The following is a 19,126-nucleotide window of genomic DNA, read 5'->3' on the forward strand; positions in this document are numbered from 1 at the left end:
GTATTATTTTACTCTCCCCCACTGTCTCATTTGCAAGGTCTGTAGCGGTACTGTAGCAATTTTGCTGGTTAAATAAAAGTTGGGATGCTGAAAGTATTGTAAAATGGTATAATATAATTGATAAAGTAATTTTTTGAAATGGTAAAATTGAATAAGCTAGCATTTCCTGATGTGAATGCTCTAAGGTTGCCAGTTGCCAATCTGGTTTATTGATTCTGATAGGCAAGCCTAGAAAGCTTGAGTAGGTTTAGTGTCACAAATTTTTCTACAATTTTGTTATAACTTTGGGACTTATAAATGGTGAAATTATATGCCTACGTAAACCTATTATTTTATTTTCACCGCTCACAAATTGCACAAAATTGTGAAAAAATTTGTAACGCTAGACTTACTCAAAAGATTTTGACTTGGGAATTTTTGATTAGGCAGATATGTGAAAAGGACAAGAGGTTGGACCAAATCAACGAGCCAAGTTTATAGTTTAGACCAAAATAGTAAGTGTATCTCAAATTTTCTTTAAAAAAAATACTATAAATAGTAACTGAAAAAGATGAGAATATATCGTTATCCCTAGCAAAGTACAAATCCTTTTTCCCCCTACTATTACTACTCCTACTACTTGGATGTCAATTATTAATAATAATAATTAAAAGAGTCTAAACTTTATTAAAATAGCCTAGTAACATATATGTTAAGGGCACTCGTTAACTTTAAGCAAAAAATAATAATAATAAAGGCACTCGTTAATCGGATCTCACTTATGTGCCAAATAGAGTATGTGTATTAATATTTTTTTCTTTATAATTTTACCACTTTATTAACGATTAACTACTCTAACTTCTATGAGTTCCAGTTAGCTCAACTGGTAAATTTTTTTATTGTTGAATAAAAAATTTAGGGTTTAATATTTGCCTACACCAAAAAATCGATTGATGTCTTGATCTGATGATAAAAGAACTATCATCAAAAGCAAACACCATAGTTTGAAACTATCTCTAAAAAATAAAAAAAAATAAAAAAAAAAACTATTCTATAACCTCCACCTATAGGAGACCTATAAAAAGATCGTAATTCGTTCATACATCAAAAACAACTTACCTCTCTAAATTATTTTTTATAGGGGTCATTTTATGGGAGAGAAAATTACATAAAAGCCTAGGGTTTAAATTCTCTTTAGATTAATGTGTCCATTAAAGTTTCAAACTTATTTTTACTCCAAAAAAAAAAAAAGTTTCAAACTTATGAAGTTGTTTTAATTTGAATTATGAGTTATGATCAAGTAGAGAAAATAGGGAAATCATTCTAAAAACATTGTGTATCTCTCATCTACTAAATTTCAATTTTTGGCAATCATACTTCCTGTTGTTCTCTTTTCGTCACAGCCGAGAATAACGAAAATGAATAACAGAGGTACACAATAACTTCAAATTGAAACAATTTCATAAATTTAAAAAGTTTAAATAACAAATTAAAATTTTAAGACTTAATATGAAATAATATGAAATATGGTATAATTGTAAGCATTTTTTTTTTCTTATGTATCATGCCTACTTAATCTTAAACTTTTATTTATTACTATAAAATATGTATAATTTAGTTTAGTATGTTATTTTTTTTAAAAAAGATATGTATCATAGAATTTAATCATGTATAATATTGGTTATAACAGAGTTTCTGTTATTCGTATTAACAGCTACTCTAAGAGGAATGTTTTTATGCGATGCTAACGATTTAATAACTATCTTTGTAACTTCAAAATGTTTTAGTTCATGCTCCTATCTATTATCTGGATATATCAAGAAAGATGTACGGTCTAATGAAATTACTATGAAATATTTACTCATGGGTGGGACAAGCTCTTCTATTCTGGTTCATGGTTTCTCTTGGCTATATGGTTCATCCGAGGGAGAGATCGGGCTTTAACAAATAATTTAGAATCTTTTATATTTCTTTACATAAACCACAAAAACATAAAATTAGAAGGAAAAAAGGGTGAGAAAACATGAAGCAACAAACAAAATTAAATAAATAAAAAGAAAAGAAACTAATACAAAAGATATAGAATCCAAAGATAAATCAGGTGAAGCATCTACAGCCCTAAAAGCCACCTCCTAATAGAGAAAACGGATAAGGCGTTGGTGGACTCACCTCCATCCCAGCAGCCATTTCTGCAAAATAGCTTATTTGCCCACCACTATTCCCATAACCCAAAACACCGCTTTCCAGCGGCGACACCGCCATAGTACTTCCAATTCCATTCATAGCAGAGCAACCAAAAGGCTCTTGGCCAATCTGAGACCGACCCATCACCTCACTTTGGATCAACCACGCCGGCGTCTGAGTTTCCGGCGACGGTGACGACTGTTCACAAAAGTTTTCGATTTTAAAACCTGTATTTGGAGACGAAGAGATTACTACTCCGATTGCACCCTCATCTTCGTCCTCTGTCTTTATTGAACTCGTTGTCGTTGTTGTTGTCGCTGCTACAGTGCCTGAAGAAGACGAAGAAGTAGAAGATATCATTAGCCGCCGCTTCTTCTCGCTTATTAGCTGCCTAGTTCGTTCTCTCTGAAGCATCAAATTGGGTAAGATATCTGGGTCTTCAGCTACTTTGTGCAGGAACGCCATCATTTGCTGTGGCCGTTTCTCTGTAGCTTCCAATCGTTTCTTCATGCCCTCAAGCTCATCCTCCATGTCCTTCTGTTCTTTCTTTAACCTCGCTATCTCCATGACTAAGTCCTCGTCTTCCACTAGTTCTTCGTTCTTGCCCTGCGTGTACGAGCTCCGATTGTGCTTTTTACGTACGATGTTCACCAACAAGTGCTTCTGGCCACGAAGAAACCACTCGTTCGCGAATTCCCATTTGTCAGGATCGACCTTTCTGAATCCCTGTTTGTTAGCTTAACACAGTTAATTTCTATCAAACACTATAACTAACTTTGTGTAAATAAGGAAATCAAGTGGTACGGTTGGTTTTTTTGACAGTTAAAATAAAAAACTTACATAGGTGTTGAGCTGACGAACAAAGCTAGAGAAATTGTTGTGCTTGAAGTAGGCAGGTAAAATCCTCTGTGAGAAGTCTAAGGGATCGACGACGATGAAGCTGTTGTTGGCTCTCCCCCAAGTGATTAGACTGTCAGTCGTCGGATCATTTACCATCTGATAAGTTTTCATAATGAACGGCGCGATGACGTTGTAACCCTCCATTACATATACGCACTCTCTCTCTCTCTCTCCAACTTTCTCTATCACTTATCCTTTTTGGTTGAGAGAAGAGGCGTAGACAAAAGTTTTGAGTGGGGGCTAAGTTTAAGTGCTAACAAAAAATGGTTGCGTTTGTATATATATACGCATATATGTGCCTTAAGGGGCACTTTAGCACATTGGGTTTTGTTGAGGCAAACACCGTAATATATATATATATATATATATATTTTTTTTTTTTTTATATATATCGGGAGCTAACTTAAATTTGGTCACGGGATGGGACCCGCGTGGCTCCGCTTTTTATTATCTTTTCCTACGAATCATGATCCGGGAGCTAGATATTTTCTTAGAAAGGATACTTATTCTCCCACGCGCATACACGGCAGAGCGTGGAGTTGTTTGATCTTATTGATGTGGTCCCCTTGCTTGCAAACAAATTGTCTTTTTATATATATATATATATATATAGTGTCCAAGTAATTGGCGATCTTAGAAAAAATTTAATATCAATATTACAATAAATATAAAAAATTGTCAAAAAATAATTGCTTTTTTTTTTCATAAAAAGTTTTAAAAATATTTTTTAATCCAATACCTTTTAAGTATTAGTTAACTTTTGGCGTGTATGTATATATTCTATTACCATCATCTAAAATACTTTTTTTCTCTCTCCTTTTGCACTTGCACAACTAGTCGACTACTCCTCCCCCTTTTCTTTTATCCATACCTTATTGATGTCTAAACCACCTTATTTAAAAATACTTGCATACCTGTTTCATCAGGGGCGGCGTTATGTGCTGGCCAGGGGGTTCCCCCTTTTCTTTTATCCATACCTTATTGATGTCTAAACCACCTTATTTAAAAATACTTGCATACCTGTTTCATCAGGGGCAGCGTTACATGTTGGCCAGGGGGTTCCCCATTTTCTTTTACCCATACCTTATTGATGTCTAAACCACCTTATTTAAAAATACTTGCATACCTGTTTCATCAGGGGCGGCGTTACGTGCTGGCTAGGGGGTTCAAATGAACCCCCTGGCCTGGCAAATTTTATATATATATATATATAATTAAAAAAAATTTGTTTTGACTCCCCTAAAATAAATATTTGAACTCACCCTCACCTTAAATTTTGTTTAAATTTAGCTAAAATAAACTTGAATATAATAATTTTAATACTACTTTCACAATATTTTCACAATATATAATTAGCTTCTCACAATATTTACACAATATATAATTAACTTCATAATGGAGGGTAAGTGACAAGTTGTAACTAGTTTTTACTTTGACTCACAACTGACATCACTTTTTTACCTTTCTTTTTTTGCTAATATATCACCTTTTTTTTACCTACCTTTAACAACTTGTCACTTATATTTTGTTGTGAAATTTTTGTGTAAATGTTGTGTCAACATCACTACTCTTAAAATATTTAATTTTATAATAAAAAATGTTTCAAAATTTTGCTTATTCGTTAAAAAATAAATAAATAAATAAACATCCTATCTAGGACTTTGGCTTACTTTTCCATTAACAGCAAAATGAAGCTGTTTTTCCTTACACTTTTTAACTCATCAACAAAAAATTACACTATCGTTCCAACCATCATATCTATATTTATATCTGTGATTATTTCCTCATTTTCTCTATCTCTCTTTCTCCGTTCTCTGTTTTCTTAGCTTTTATCTTTGTTTGATCAAGTAGTTTTCTTAACTTTTATCTCTATTTGCTCCCAATTCAAAGAGAGTGACCACATTTATGGTTAAAAAGTCATACACTTCAAAAGTAAAAATTTATATCAGTTTTTTTTTTCTTAGTTTCACATACTCCTAGTCCTACTCCTATGTTTGTTATTATTCTTCTTTATCCACACTTTATCCACACACATATACACTTACATTAAATTAGAATAGAACTTCTATTCTGTATCCAAAAAAAAAAAAAATTATTATTCTTTATCATTTATTTTTATTTAATTAATATTACATATAAATATAATAAGTTATTATGCATTTAATGATTGTTGTCTTACTAATCATTAAACTATTAATAAATTTTTTAGACCATTATACAATATAGCTGTATTGTATACTAAATTGTATTTATTTTGGATTATTGTATATAATATGGTAGTTGTATTTATATATATAAAAAAAACTAATCATTTTATTTTTTAATAGCCCCATGACAAATTCCTAACTTCACCACTACTGATCCCCAAAAAACAAAATCCTGGAGCCGCCATTGTTTTTCATCCAAACCAAGCTCCTGCTCTGCATGGATTTTTCCTACGAGAATGAGGCACCATGAATCTAACTCGTCCTGCCTTGATACCATCCTTTCCTCCCCACCCCCCAAATTATGCTAAAATAAATAAAAAGCTAAAAAAAAATACAACGGTAGTTAGAAAGAATCAAAATCTTAATAAGTTGAATAAACTAAACAAAAACTCTAACAAACAAGTTCTAAGAAAATTGGTAAAAAAAAATGAAGCAATAAAGAGTTTTATATCACAATCTCAACCAGTTATAATTCCAAGAAATTTAATGTCACTCAAATTACCATTAGGAAAAAGTTTACTTTCAAACCAGTTTAGAGAAAAATCCTCAAACCCACTACATTTTTTTGTTTAATAATACATTTTATTGAAAAACAAGGACTACAAAAGGCTTGTCAAACCCGATCCATCTCCATCATGTGGGTAGAACACCCATCTGGGGATAGAGGAGGTGGAATGAGGCCCAAAAGACAAGTCCGAGGCTACCCAAGCAGCAAGATTGTGAGCAAGGAAATTAAGTGACCATGGGGAGTAACTAGCCTGCCAATTTACAAAAAAGGGGAGAAGAGCCTTCCTCAAACTCACTACAGGGTGATTGATAAAACCATCTGTGTGTACTATGTGTTGGGCTTTATGGAGCCTTGGTGTAAGGACTCAATTTGTAACGATCCCAAACTGGTATTGGGTCCATACGTTAAAGACCCAAACAATAAAATTTGTAGAGCGTGGGCTGAAAGGTTAGGCCTTGGTCACTGGACAGTGGTTAGTCATGGTCTTCATGGTGGATGCACAGAGGTGAGCTAGGTTTGTTCATGGATATTGTCCATGAAGCTTAATGATCTTATTATCCCTTTCCCTTTCTGGCCCCCTCTTTTGGCGCATGAATCCTTACATTATATAGCCCTTCTCAGTTGATCCTCACCTTCCATCTGTAGATCAGGCAGATACCTACTCGAGTGCCTGTCCCATCAGCCGCCTCCCCCTACTTTCTGTTAGTTGCAATAACCGATGCCACACTGTTCAGGAGTCTTTTCCCATCAATGTGGCTAGGACGTTTGTTGGTGCATTCAATGCGGAAGTGACGTCTTCTCCTTGAACCAATCCCACACTGTACCCCTGTGCGTGTCCCATTCTATTCGCCTTTTCTTCTGGGAGCGCTTTGGAGGTTACCTTTGATGACGTGTCCTTCTTCCCTTTTAGGCCTTGGGATGCCGAGGATATGGTCATCCTCAGCTGCATTCCTAGGCTATTTGGTATTTTAATACTTGTCCTCAATAACTATTCTCCTCGGCGTGGGCCTTGGGCCCTAATGGAAAGTAGGTCGGGACCACAAATTATCTGGCCCCACACATAATAAAATTTAAAGTCAACTAAAAATATACATAATAAAATAATGACGAGTAAAATTTTGAGGCTCAAAAGGTCACGTGGCAAAATAGTATAAAATCTACTAAAGGAATGATGGTAGAGAAACAAAAAAAGACTTTATACTTTTTTTCATGAGCCCAATTCCTGTGTGTTGCTAAGCCGGCTAGGGATGCTAGCAACACTAAGGGACCATAGAAAGGGTTTGATACCCAAAACTTTCACCCAAATGAAAGCTTCCCTTTGTTGTTGTATGTGACTAAATGGTCTTGCCAACCCTTTCTAAAACTCCAAAGCATGGCTAGCCTCTTTAGCTATCTTGGGTTGTTGGCTAGGGGAAGTATACCATGTTTTAGATGTATGCTTCCTTCCTACAAACTGGTGGGACCCATTAGTTGTGAGTCCCACCAATTGTGAGAGGAGAGAAACATATACCTGAAACAGGGTGTATTTTCTCTACTGGCTACCACCAAGAGAAGGTTCCCAAGGAGCTAAGAGGATTGGGAAAAAAGCATCCAATCATAATTTGTCAAGATCTTTCCCTATTTGTGCTAAAAGTAAGGTCTTTCTTTTACTCGAATAAAGACTACCTACACATTACCCTTGTTCAACACTTGGGAAGTCCAAAGCCTCAACTATTAACTAAAAACCAATCACTAAACACTTCCAAAACTCAATATAAAACCCCTTACATCAGGTCAGAGAAGGGGATTCATGTTCAACCTTGAAAACCCTTTAGAGCAAAAACTATCTTAGCCACTTAAGATTTATAGCATTCTGAAACTTAGAGGTGAAACTAGGGGTACTAGAGAGCTCTCTCTCTCTCTCTCTCTCTCTCTCTCTCTCTCTCTCTCTCTCTCTCTCTCTCAAGTTCCTCCTCTTTTTGAATGTGTAAAACAGTTTCAAACGTGGTTAACTAAGCATTTTTCAATACTTCAAGTTTATTAATCAAATATTTGGAATTTTGGGTTGACTCTCTAAACATAATCATATTACAACGAACCTGAGGGGAAATTTGGGCTCATTTTGGTGTTTCGGCCCACGTCACAAAATCATCCCTGACAAATTGTTTTGTGTATTTTTCACTGACTTGCTTGTTTGGAGTTCCTCCAACCAACTCTATTGATTGATCTTTGACCTAAAGAGTTGTCTATTTTTTGTTTCGTAGGCTTCCAGAAGATGAATCCCAGTACATCTGACCTTGTTGTAATTCCTTTTGCCATTCCAGTAATCTATAGGACAATTGTACCTCTAGAATAAAAAAATAAAAAAGTAAAAATAATAGTGATTCATTTAGAAATTTTATAAATAAAAAATAAATAAATAAATCTCGTTGAGTTGTTATTGGACTTGATCACCTCAAAATCGAGTTCAACCATAAGATTCAAAGCTTATTTCAAGCTTCAGCCGGGTTCAAAACCATGGAACTTTTGATTAAATTGAGCAAGAGCAAAACAAAGCTTGGGTCAATTTAATATTCAACCTGTCTGGTACAACTTATTTCATTTTGTTCATATTTTTGAAAATGTGCTGCTTGAAAAAGTTATCCCTGAAGGGGAAAAAAAAGTTTTTAAAAAGTTGGTACTTTGAAAAAGTTTAGTTTCAAAATAAGATGCAAATTTAAGTGGACACTTGAACTGTTAAACACCTACCAGTGACAGTGAGTGTGACCCTGCAAATTTCTAACCTTTTTGTTGCACTTCTCCATCCCGTACAAACTCCAAACAGTCTCTTTAAGGATGTGTTTGGATAGAACTTATTTTGCTGAAACTGAAAACTGAAAACACTGTAGCAAAATAATTTTTAAATGTGTGAATAGTACTGTGGGACCCATTTTTAATGAAAAAATTGATAAAAAAATGAAATTTGTGGCTCCGTGAACAGTGCATATATGCACTGTTCACTGTAGAAAGTCAACATTTGCGATTACTGTTCATTGAACAGTAACCGCAATACCCAAAACGCGTGAAAAAAAAAAAAAGAAAAAAAAAGAAGGAACAAAACGCAGAGGAAAACGCAAAAGCTAAGGCTGTGTTTGGTTGCTGGAAAACGTTTTCCGGAAAATACATATTTTCCGGAAATGTTAATTTCCGGAAAAGGAAAATGTTTTCATGGTGTTTGGTTGCACTTCAAAAAATTTTCCGGAAAATATTTTCTGCTGTTTGGAAAAGAAAGGAAAACACAAATTCAGAAAAACACAACCCACAACCCAGGAAAAAATCGCGATCCACGGCGACAAATTCAGTCCGACGACCGCGCCGTGGATCGCGATCCACGGCGCGATCGCGATCCGAGATCGCGATCTCGCTGCGTCGATCGCGATCCACGGCGCGATCGCGATCCGAGATCGCGATCTCGCTGCGTCGATCGCGATCGCGGATCCGAGATCGCGCCGTCGATCGCGATCTCGATCCGGCGCAATCTCGCGAAGGCGAGATCGCGATCGCGCGATTTGGGTTGATTTCCATCTCCTTCTCCCTCGCGCGCGCGCTCTCTCTCTCTCTCTCTCTCTCTTTTCCGGAAATCCTTTGAAGTGAAAATAGAGTCGGTAATTGATTTCCGTGGTCAAAGGCTAATTTTTTCGGTCAACGGATTTCAATTTCCGGAAAATAGAATTTTCCGGACCAACCAAACACACCTATTTTCCGGAAAATCATTTCCGGAATGCGTTTGAAGTCGATTCAAACGCACCCTAAATACAAACACACACTAAGTTTGTTAAGATTTAAGCGGCTGAGCCACCAAGTCACGCTTTGTAAAGAGAGTGGGAGAAGCTCCAAAGTGTGATGAATAAATTGAATACACACAAACTATCTTGCTCTTCTTCATCCCATAAATCTCCAAATAGTGTCTTAAGTTTGTTAAGCTTAGGCCATCAGCAAGTCACGCTTTGTAAAGAGAGTGGGAGAGGGCTCCAAAATAAAATGAATGAATAAACAAATATATGAGTGCCCAGAATGAGAGTGCCAAGCATTGGCCACGTAGAGATTTCTTCTTTTTTTTAAGATAGAATTGAATTTATCACCATTGTTTTTTTTATCCAAGATCCCAATTGTTTTTGGTATTGACAAGATTCTAACCTAGTTCCCTTTATTAGGTGAGAAAACTTTAACTTATTTAAAGACCTCCCTTTCTTGATTATCATTATTTATTATCACATCAACAAAGTAATTAGTTAATTGTTAAGAGCATTGTTGCATGATGGGAAAGCACCTCTTGATTTTTCCAACGAAAATGTTCATGATTTAAATCATATATTCCACCTCCAACTATAGAATTATAAAAATAAAAAAGCAATTAATTTTGGTATACACTGGATTTCAATCCAAATTCTTTTTTTGTGATTCCTTTTTGATTAACACCCCCCCCCCCCCCCAAAAAAAAAAAACACTTGAATCATTGAACTAACTGGAGAGTAATTCTAGCACAACAAACTAGGCCACAACTTTCACTTTCACATACATAATCTATCTTTTTTTATTCGCCGCTCACAATTAGACACGTAAGAGCATTCACAGTAAGAAAGCTAAAAAATATAGTTTTTAACAACTCAAAACACTACTTTATATATTTTAACACCCCACTTTATAATACATCTAACATCAAAGGTTTTATTTTAATATTCAACATATTAAAATAATATAAACAACTTATTAAAATAAAATAAAATTTCCCCACAAAAATCCATAGCAATTAGCCACCACAATCACGTTCTCCACCAACACCGTGGCAGCCACAACCTACCGCAAAACAAAAAACCCAAAACAAAACCATCGCCACAACCGCAACAACCATCGTCATCAACAACCCATCACAAAACCCATTAAAATAGACCACCACAGCTAGCCACAACAAAAATCACATTCTATTATCATCAATACCAACTACGTCCCATCAAAAATCACATAAAAAATCCTAATATCACATTTGATTATCAATACCCATCAAAAATCTTCTTCTCAAATTACCAAAAACCCAAATATCAATAGCAAAAAAACTCAAATCTCAAATCTGAAAATCACATTCGATTATGGAGTGGAACCCTGAACCCCGTCGCCCCGAGCTACCTCACAATGCTTCATCCAGACACTCTCCCCAGCTCCCGAGCCCCGCCACCTCGCCGAGTCCTCACTCTCCAAAGCCATCAACACTCCCATCTATGGCCTCACTGTCCTCTGCTCGTCTCCGAACCCTTCATCGGCGAACATATCCTCCAAGCCGCCTCCGTCAACTTCAAAAACCACCAAGAGAAAGAGCCGGCACCACCAAGACACCACAAAATCAGACCCACTAGCCACTGACCCACCAAATCAGACCCACATCACCACCATGCATGATGACCTCAACCATCAAATCAAACCCACGAGACGCCAAATCACAACCGCCAAACCACCAAAAACAAACAAAGGCACGGGAGAGAGAGCACAGAGAAGAGAGAAGCGAGAGAGGAGAGAGAAGAAACTTGAGGGAAAAAGAGACATTAATGATTAAAAAATGGATTTTTATGTTTAGTTTTCAGCTACAGTGAGCTGTTATAAATAACAGCTCACTCTAGCTGAAAGCTAAAATATTTTAAATATAGCATCTTTGTTGTGTGTATGTTTTAATGATTTGAGGTGTTAAAATAGTTTTTTAGCAATTTTAACACTTTTGCTGTGACTGTGAATGCTATAAATAATTGTGGTTTAGCTTGTGTTACTATAATTTTTGCTAAAGCGAAGTCTGAAACAGTAGCTTAGATTCGGTCGCTCGAATTCGATTGCATTTGGCTTTTCATTTTGGGCAAACAGGCTGGAGTTGGCACATATAGATATAGTTTATTGCATAATAATATCATACACGGCGTGTTGTGTTGTTCTTCGGCCACGTGTAACACATACTTTTGTAAATAGGTTTTTGGAGTGCGTGTGTGTTAGGAGCGTGAGGAGCAGATTTATACGCTTCAAATCTATGCATGTCCCCTTCTTGTAGGCTGTTATTAGAGTCAATGGGTTCATTTTGAGTAATTTAAATGAAATCAAATAACAAAGTCACTTCTATTTTCTTTTTCTTTTTCTTTTTACCTATCTATTATTCTCTCTTAAATGAAATATAGAATATTTAAATTATTGATAACTATTTCATGTGTTCGCTTATTTTTACCCCTAAGCTGTCTTAGAGCAAAGATATCATCATATATAAATTACCACATAAGAAGACGGGGAAGTGAAAAATTACTTATAAAAATTCTCAGTGTCAATAGTAGAATTGCATGAAATTTGATAACCCGAAGAAAATAATGTAGGAGCAAGACTCAAGACATAGTCATTACATATGTTGTTTTTCTATAAAATTCCTTTATTTTGATGAATTTGATTTCTATAAAAAATTTTATTTCTATTATAACTTCTTTTTTAAAAGTAAAATTTGAGTCACCATTGAACATTTTTTAGACATTGTACTATTAATTTTTGTAATTTTTCTATTTCTCTTCTTTTTTTTTGGGGTGATTTTTCCTTTTTATTTTTAAGTTTAATTTCATGTCAAGCACAAATTATGGTTTTCTTAAGTTTTCCTAACCTTTTAAGGTTTCTCTAAGGTTTTCCTATATAAGTGGAAGACCAAGCCCATTGGGCATCAAATGGATTCATTGATAAAATTTTAAAGAATTTTTCTGTTTTCTTTTTTTTTTTTTTTTTTTTTTATGTCTTTTAGATTTAGAGTTTTCTTTAATACTAAAGTGTGTTTCTTGAAGTAAACGTATTTTACTTCTTCTATCTATCATATTGTGTTAGTATGTATATGAAAATATCAAAATTGTTTTTGATAGTTATAGTCATCTTACTAATTGAACTACAAGATTCATTTTTTAAGAATTTTATATTTAAAAGTGTTTATGAAATAATCCTAATTAATTTTTAATGGAAATATATATGGTTCAATTTCAAACCAATTCTTGAACCAAAATTTTTATCAAATTGAAAACAAGTAAATCTAATTAAATTAGGTAATCCATCTTATAATATGCCAAACACCTCCTTGTGTTATGGTTTTTTATTCAATTAGCAGTTGAGCCAAATAAAACCCACCAATAAAAGATGGATATGTTTCCAAGTGTTGAACTCTTAATATATCCTCAAGAGGTCTTTGTTAAACAACCAATAACATAGGCTATAATAACATAAAGCCCATCCAAAAAAAAATAAAAAATCATTATATATAAGCATTTTTTTATGAATAAAACTTAAATATAGTTTTTAGCTGTTGTACTTTAAATTCTCAAATTAAATTCAACCATATGATTGTCTTAATTATAAAAATAAAAACTTTATAATGATTGAATTTAATTGAAAAAACTTAGATAGAATACATAAAACTGTTTTTTTTTTTTTTTTTTTTTACTAATAAAACTGTATCTAAAATATATCATTCTGTTATAATCATTAATCATATTTCCTCCCTCCCAAGGGGAAAGATTCATAGTAATAGGTCAAAAAGAATTCAATTTTGGACATATTAATTCTATTTGTTTATGCATTGTACTATCTTAAGAGTAGATTTTCCCTTACTTTTCGTCTTACTAATTTCTAGACGAGATCCACCTTAGAAAAGAACGATAAATGAAACATAACAATAAAAAATGAAATGATTACAATAATAATGAATAGATATAAAATGCCCTATGCATCTTGGCCGGACAGTGACGATAGCCTCTGGTTATCAACTATGTGAATTCCAAATGAAAATTACAATCTTTTCCTTAGCAAAAACATGATCCTCCATTAAAAACAAAAGCATGCATGATCCATTAATTACTCTCAACAATTCGACCACATATCCATTAAAGCACTTTAATATTTTATGCACTTGACGTCTTGACCCACATGCTCAGTTGCTCACCAACAAAAAGTAGGCATGGCCGTAAAATATATATATATATATATATATATATATAAATCTTTGTTCACCAATAATGAAAACACTACCATGATCCATCAGACAGCAACTTCAGTCTCTGGAGGAAGTGAGAAATTTGTTAATTTTGTATAAAGAAAACTATAGCTATCACATCAATCACAAGTAAGATAGTAATTGTTAGAAGTATTGGTTAAATGATTAAATTTACTATATCTTAATAGCTTAAGCTTTTGAAAAAATCGGTAATTTAATAATAATTAACAATTTTGGTGATTAAGATTCACAAATACTTAATTGCAATATATATATATATATATATAAATTAGATTGCAAATCAATTTTGTAGCTTTTAGGTGCCAATACCATTATCTGTAATTAAAACAACTATAATGGCTTGTTACTGCTACTGTCACTCTACTAATTGAAAAGGATTTAGGTTATGACATAATATTTGTTTAGAACATATTACGGTGACAAGTTGTTATTAATTTTCACGTCGAACTAAAACTTACATCATTTTACAATTTGACACCTCAAACAATTATGAAAAATTAATAATAAAAGATTTTGTAGATTTTTTTTAATAATTAAATTATTACAAAAAGTGAAGGACGAGAAATCTAAACCATAATTCTTTTTATAATAGAGACAATCGATGTCACTAAATTATAAGACTTTTGATGTATATTTTAACTTATTGTTAAAATAATTGGAATTAAATGGAAAAGGCATGTATTTGTCTATCTACTCTTAGACTTTGAACGGGAGTGAAAATCTCCGAATAGAAGATACAAGGAATTGAATAACCGTCAAATTAACGACCAACAAGTATGGATTAAATGAAAGCTCATAACAATGGGTTTAGTCAAGTAAATTAATAAAATAAAATAAAAAGGTCAAATAAGGGACTCTGATTTCGAATCCTACACCTAAAAAATATATGTATTCCTAATGATAAAAGACACTATAATTTTTTTTTTTTTTTTTTTTTTTTGTTTCCCACGTTGTTTTTTTTAAACTTTCAATAAGAGACTAATCATTGTTCACTATGGGTAGGCTCATAACAGGGTATATCGCTGGCCTAAGGAGGTTTTTCAAAGTGCTGATATCCAGACTTGAACTAGGGAGCTCCTAGTCAAACCCAAGACAGTCACTTTAAGACCAAATGCCCAACTACTTGACCAATCCCATTGAGTTAAGACACTATAAATTCAAATCTTATAGGATCTAACTATCTATTAAAAAAAATATATATATATATATATTATACATTTCTTCAGCAATAAGAGCATTCACATCAGCTCATTTAAAAGATTCCACCTATTTTACACCAAAAACCTACTTTTTCTATTTTACACTATCACTTTTACAAAACACCCACATCAGTTCATCTATTCTATCACTCCTCTTATTTAAATAATCAATTTACTTAATTATTTTATTATTTCTCTCACCTCACCCGTTTTAATACGCGCTCTCTCTCCCTCTCCCTCATATTTTCTGATTTCTCTCTCTCTCTTCTATCTCTCCATACCCGGTCTCTCCCTCTCGGTCTATCTCTCTGTCTCATCTCTCTCCCTCTCGGTCATAAACCAATCCACATCATCACAGCTCCGATCACTGATCCACAGCTCCGATCACAAGCATCGATCCACAGCAGCACCGATCCATAGCTCCGAGCTCCGATCAAGACCCATACCCACGAGCTCCGACCAAGCGAGACCCACGAGCTCCGATCGTTCCGATAAGCACCGATCTGTCTCTTTTTTGTTTTTCCGTTTAGGTTTGTTTGTTTTTCTGTTTGGGGGTTTTTTTTTTTTTTTTTTAGCAAGTATATCTCTGTGTTGGTTTAAGCACCGATCTGTCTCTTTTTTGTTTTGCCGTTTGGGTTTGTTTGTTTTTCCGTTTGGGGTTTTTTTTTTTTTTTTAGCACCGATCTGTCTTTTTTTTTTTTTTTTTTTTTTTTTTTTTTTTTTTTTTCCGTTTGGGTTTGTTTGTTTTTCCGTTTGGGTTTGTTTGTTTTTCCGTTGAGGTCGTTGTGCACGGAGAAGAGAGAGAAAAATTGGTGCGAACGGAAATTAATAAAAAACTAAATACACATGCTACAGTGCCCGTGTAAATTTACACAGGTACTGTAGCTCGTTGAAAATTTTAGATGATTATGCATGATTTTAGTTGGACTGATGTAGTGTGTTTTTTGCTTCAAAATGTGTATTTTACACATTTATACACAATTATGCAAGAGCTGATGTGAATGCTCTAAGATTTTCACCATGAATGTTCCTGACATATCTGGACCTTAATGCAATGTCCCACACTTACCAATATAATATTTACTCCCCATTAACTTATTTAATTAGGTATGAACTGGTGAGTTAAGACACTATAACTTCAAATCTTATAGGATCCTACTATCTATTAAAAAAAATATATTATACATTTCTTCAGCAATAAGATTTTCACCATGAATGTTCCTGACATATCTGGACCTTAATGCAATGTCCCACACTTACCAACATAATATTTACTCCCCATTAACTTATTTAATTAGGTATGAACTGGTGAGTTAAGACACTATAAATTCAAATCTTATAGGATCCTACTATCTATTAAAAAAAATATATTATACATTTCTTCAGCAATAAGATTTTCACCATGAATGTTCCTGACATATCTGGACCTTAATGCAATGTCCCACACTTAACCAACATAATATTTACTCCCCATTAACTTATTTAATTAGGTCTGAACTGGGGTAGACAGTCGATCCTACCAGTTACACTGCGATTTGTCATTTCCTTGAAGTGTCTTTATCATGCACACAAGAGCCCATTAAAAAAAAAAAAAAAAATCATGCACACAAGAACCATGACAATATAAATTGACTCTTATTTTTCTTTGCCATGTATATCTGGTTCTAATTCAATGGAATCTAAAGCAAGATCACGTTGATTATAAGAATACTATTTAACGTCTAATCAACCTTTTACTTGTATCAGTCTAGGTAATAATCATGCTTATGTAAGCTTATATAAATAAGATAGAGACCCTTCTCTGAATTATTGCCTAAACTAGAAACAGTGTTAACAGGAGTGAAGGAATTAGTCTCTGATTGGTTAGTTTAAATAACCAGTGAGTCTCTAATTGGTCGGTTTAAGCAATTAGATAAAGTTAATAGACAATAAATAATAGTGTGTTTTCTTAAGGTCCAAGTTTGATAAACAACTCCAAAACGACGCTTCTACCATATGTAAAAGATTAGATAGTCCACCAATCATCTCTAAGTTTTAAAATCAATTTGCTCATTCATGTGATTGATTTGTCATGAAAAAGACCACCACCACTAGATTATATATCTACTAGTCAATTAGTTTTTAACAAATAGCCGACTTGAAATTGCAATTAAAATCTCGACTCGTCACCGTCTTATTCATACCCTGTATTGTGGGTAAACGTGATCCATAGTAATTGGTGGGGTCTTCTTCATTATTATGATTGGATGGAGGTTTGGCCTAAGTAAAAGGTATCAAACGTCAGATTATCAAAAAAGGTATCAAACATCAGGAAAGGATAAGGAAGTGTCAAAAATATCTTAAGGAGAAACCCAGGAAAGGTCAAAATTAGTGTGAGAGCATATATGATATCAAAAGGAGATACGATAGAGACTTGGGTTGAGCCAAGATTATACTGTTCCGATCACAAAGATTATAATGTCTAATCACAAGAAAGTGGTGAGCGGGTTGGTTTTAGCTTTGTTGGGCTTAACAAAACCGACCTACAATAATAGTCAATTCATCTACGGGGAGTCGTGCTTTCTTTCTAGCTCTAAATATTATTGTTTTTATTGCGGTTTAAATCAAATTTATATTTTTATATAAAAATTTGTTTTGTGCTTGTGTCGGTTTGCAAAAGATTATTTTACCGACTTATTTTACTATTCAGTTTATTTTTGCTATTATTTATAAGTTTCACTGTACTTTTTGGTACTATTCATGGATCTTACTATACTATTTCAGCTAACTTTTATTTTTATTTACAATATTTTCAACAAAAAGTTTTCAGTTTCAATAAAATAAACAAATCTCAAACGAACCCTTAATATAGGCATTATAGTTACCATATAAAAATAATGAAGAAGAAGAGGAAGATAATGATAATTGGTTAAGATGGGTGGTGATGACTTAGGAAGCTCAAATACTTCATTTAACTGTATCGTAGTTGTGTTATACAAGTGTTCTATCGTACTGATCTTTTTATGTTATAATTTTTCAAAAATTACTCATGTCATTGTATCTGTACTTGTATCCGTGCTTCATAGGTAATGACATTCCCATCCCCTTTGACCCTGATCACAACTCGGATGTGTTGGAGACTCCTTCACCATAGGAGTTATTGTTGGAGCATTTTTATTAAAAAAATATTTGATATATGTAGATTTCTAATAAAACTATGAATCATTATGACTTATATTTGGGCTACTAATTCATGAAAAATATGGTTGTGTTCATTACACCAATGTAAATCTCGTGGATTGAAATTTGATGTGAACAAGTCGTTGTCCCGTACCCACAATCTCATAGAAAAACATTATGATCCACTTGTCATAGTCGAAATTGTAAAATCGTTAGAACTATTCTTGATCTTGCAACAATTAAGAATGTCAAATTATAAAAACAATATCAATCATTCATAACAATTTTCTTATTTAAATACAGCAAAACTTAAGGAAAAAAAAATGTTCTTGGAGTGGCTTATCTGCTATATTAAATTGGATTATGAATATTTGTTTAAGCCTAACATTTGCATCTGGGAATGATACCTAGGATAGCACAAATTCTCTCTAATTATATGTGCGGCATGTTGCATTGCTTGTCTAACCGCAGCATTTTTCTTATGCTATGTTTGGTTTGACGTAACATGTTTTTCAGAAAACATTTACCTGATTTACGAGTGTTTGGTGGATTGAAAAGCCCTGATCAACTTGAGAATATTTTCTCTTAAAGCAGATTTGAGTATACTGGCTTGTATGATTTTTAATAAATCATGATTTTATGCTTTGGCTCTAAAAATGATATGCTTCTAGAATAAGTAGTGAACAGTAAGTGACATACCTAAATTTCAAGATTTGATTCTATAGTTAGGATGAATAATTGATTTGTAAATTAGTACTCATAATTTAGTATGTATAGATCATAGATAAATTTTTGTATGCCTTAGCTTCACAGTTTAGTACCCAAAGGAGGGGTTCTAAACCATACTACTGCTATTTCTATATAGTTGTTTTGCTCAATGTGTTGTATGTTGCCTTATGAGTGTATGTGGTTGTATATCTATGTTGTGCTTATTGGAACCTATGTTTCTTATTTTTATGCATGC

General features: G+C 33.6%; 1 protein-coding gene across 1 annotated transcript; it reads right to left on the reverse strand.

The window, feature by feature from the left end:
• Positions 1–2,003: 2,003 nt before the first annotated feature.
• Positions 2,004–3,378, reverse strand: LOC126715239 (heat stress transcription factor C-1). Its single transcript, XM_050415747.1, has 2 exons — positions 3,004–3,378; positions 2,004–2,889 (listed from the first exon to the last, which is right to left on the reverse strand). Exons 1-2 carry the CDS (start codon positions 3,205–3,207, stop codon positions 2,098–2,100), a joined length of 996 nt encoding a protein of 331 aa, XP_050271704.1. The 5' UTR covers positions 3,208–3,378; the 3' UTR covers positions 2,004–2,097.
• Positions 3,379–19,126: the final 15,748 nt, after the last annotated feature.

The sequence above is a fragment of the Quercus robur genome, chromosome 2, assembly GCF_932294415.1.
Source record: "Quercus robur chromosome 2, dhQueRobu3.1, whole genome shotgun sequence".
Lineage (NCBI taxonomy): Eukaryota > Viridiplantae > Streptophyta > Magnoliopsida > Fagales > Fagaceae > Quercus > Quercus robur.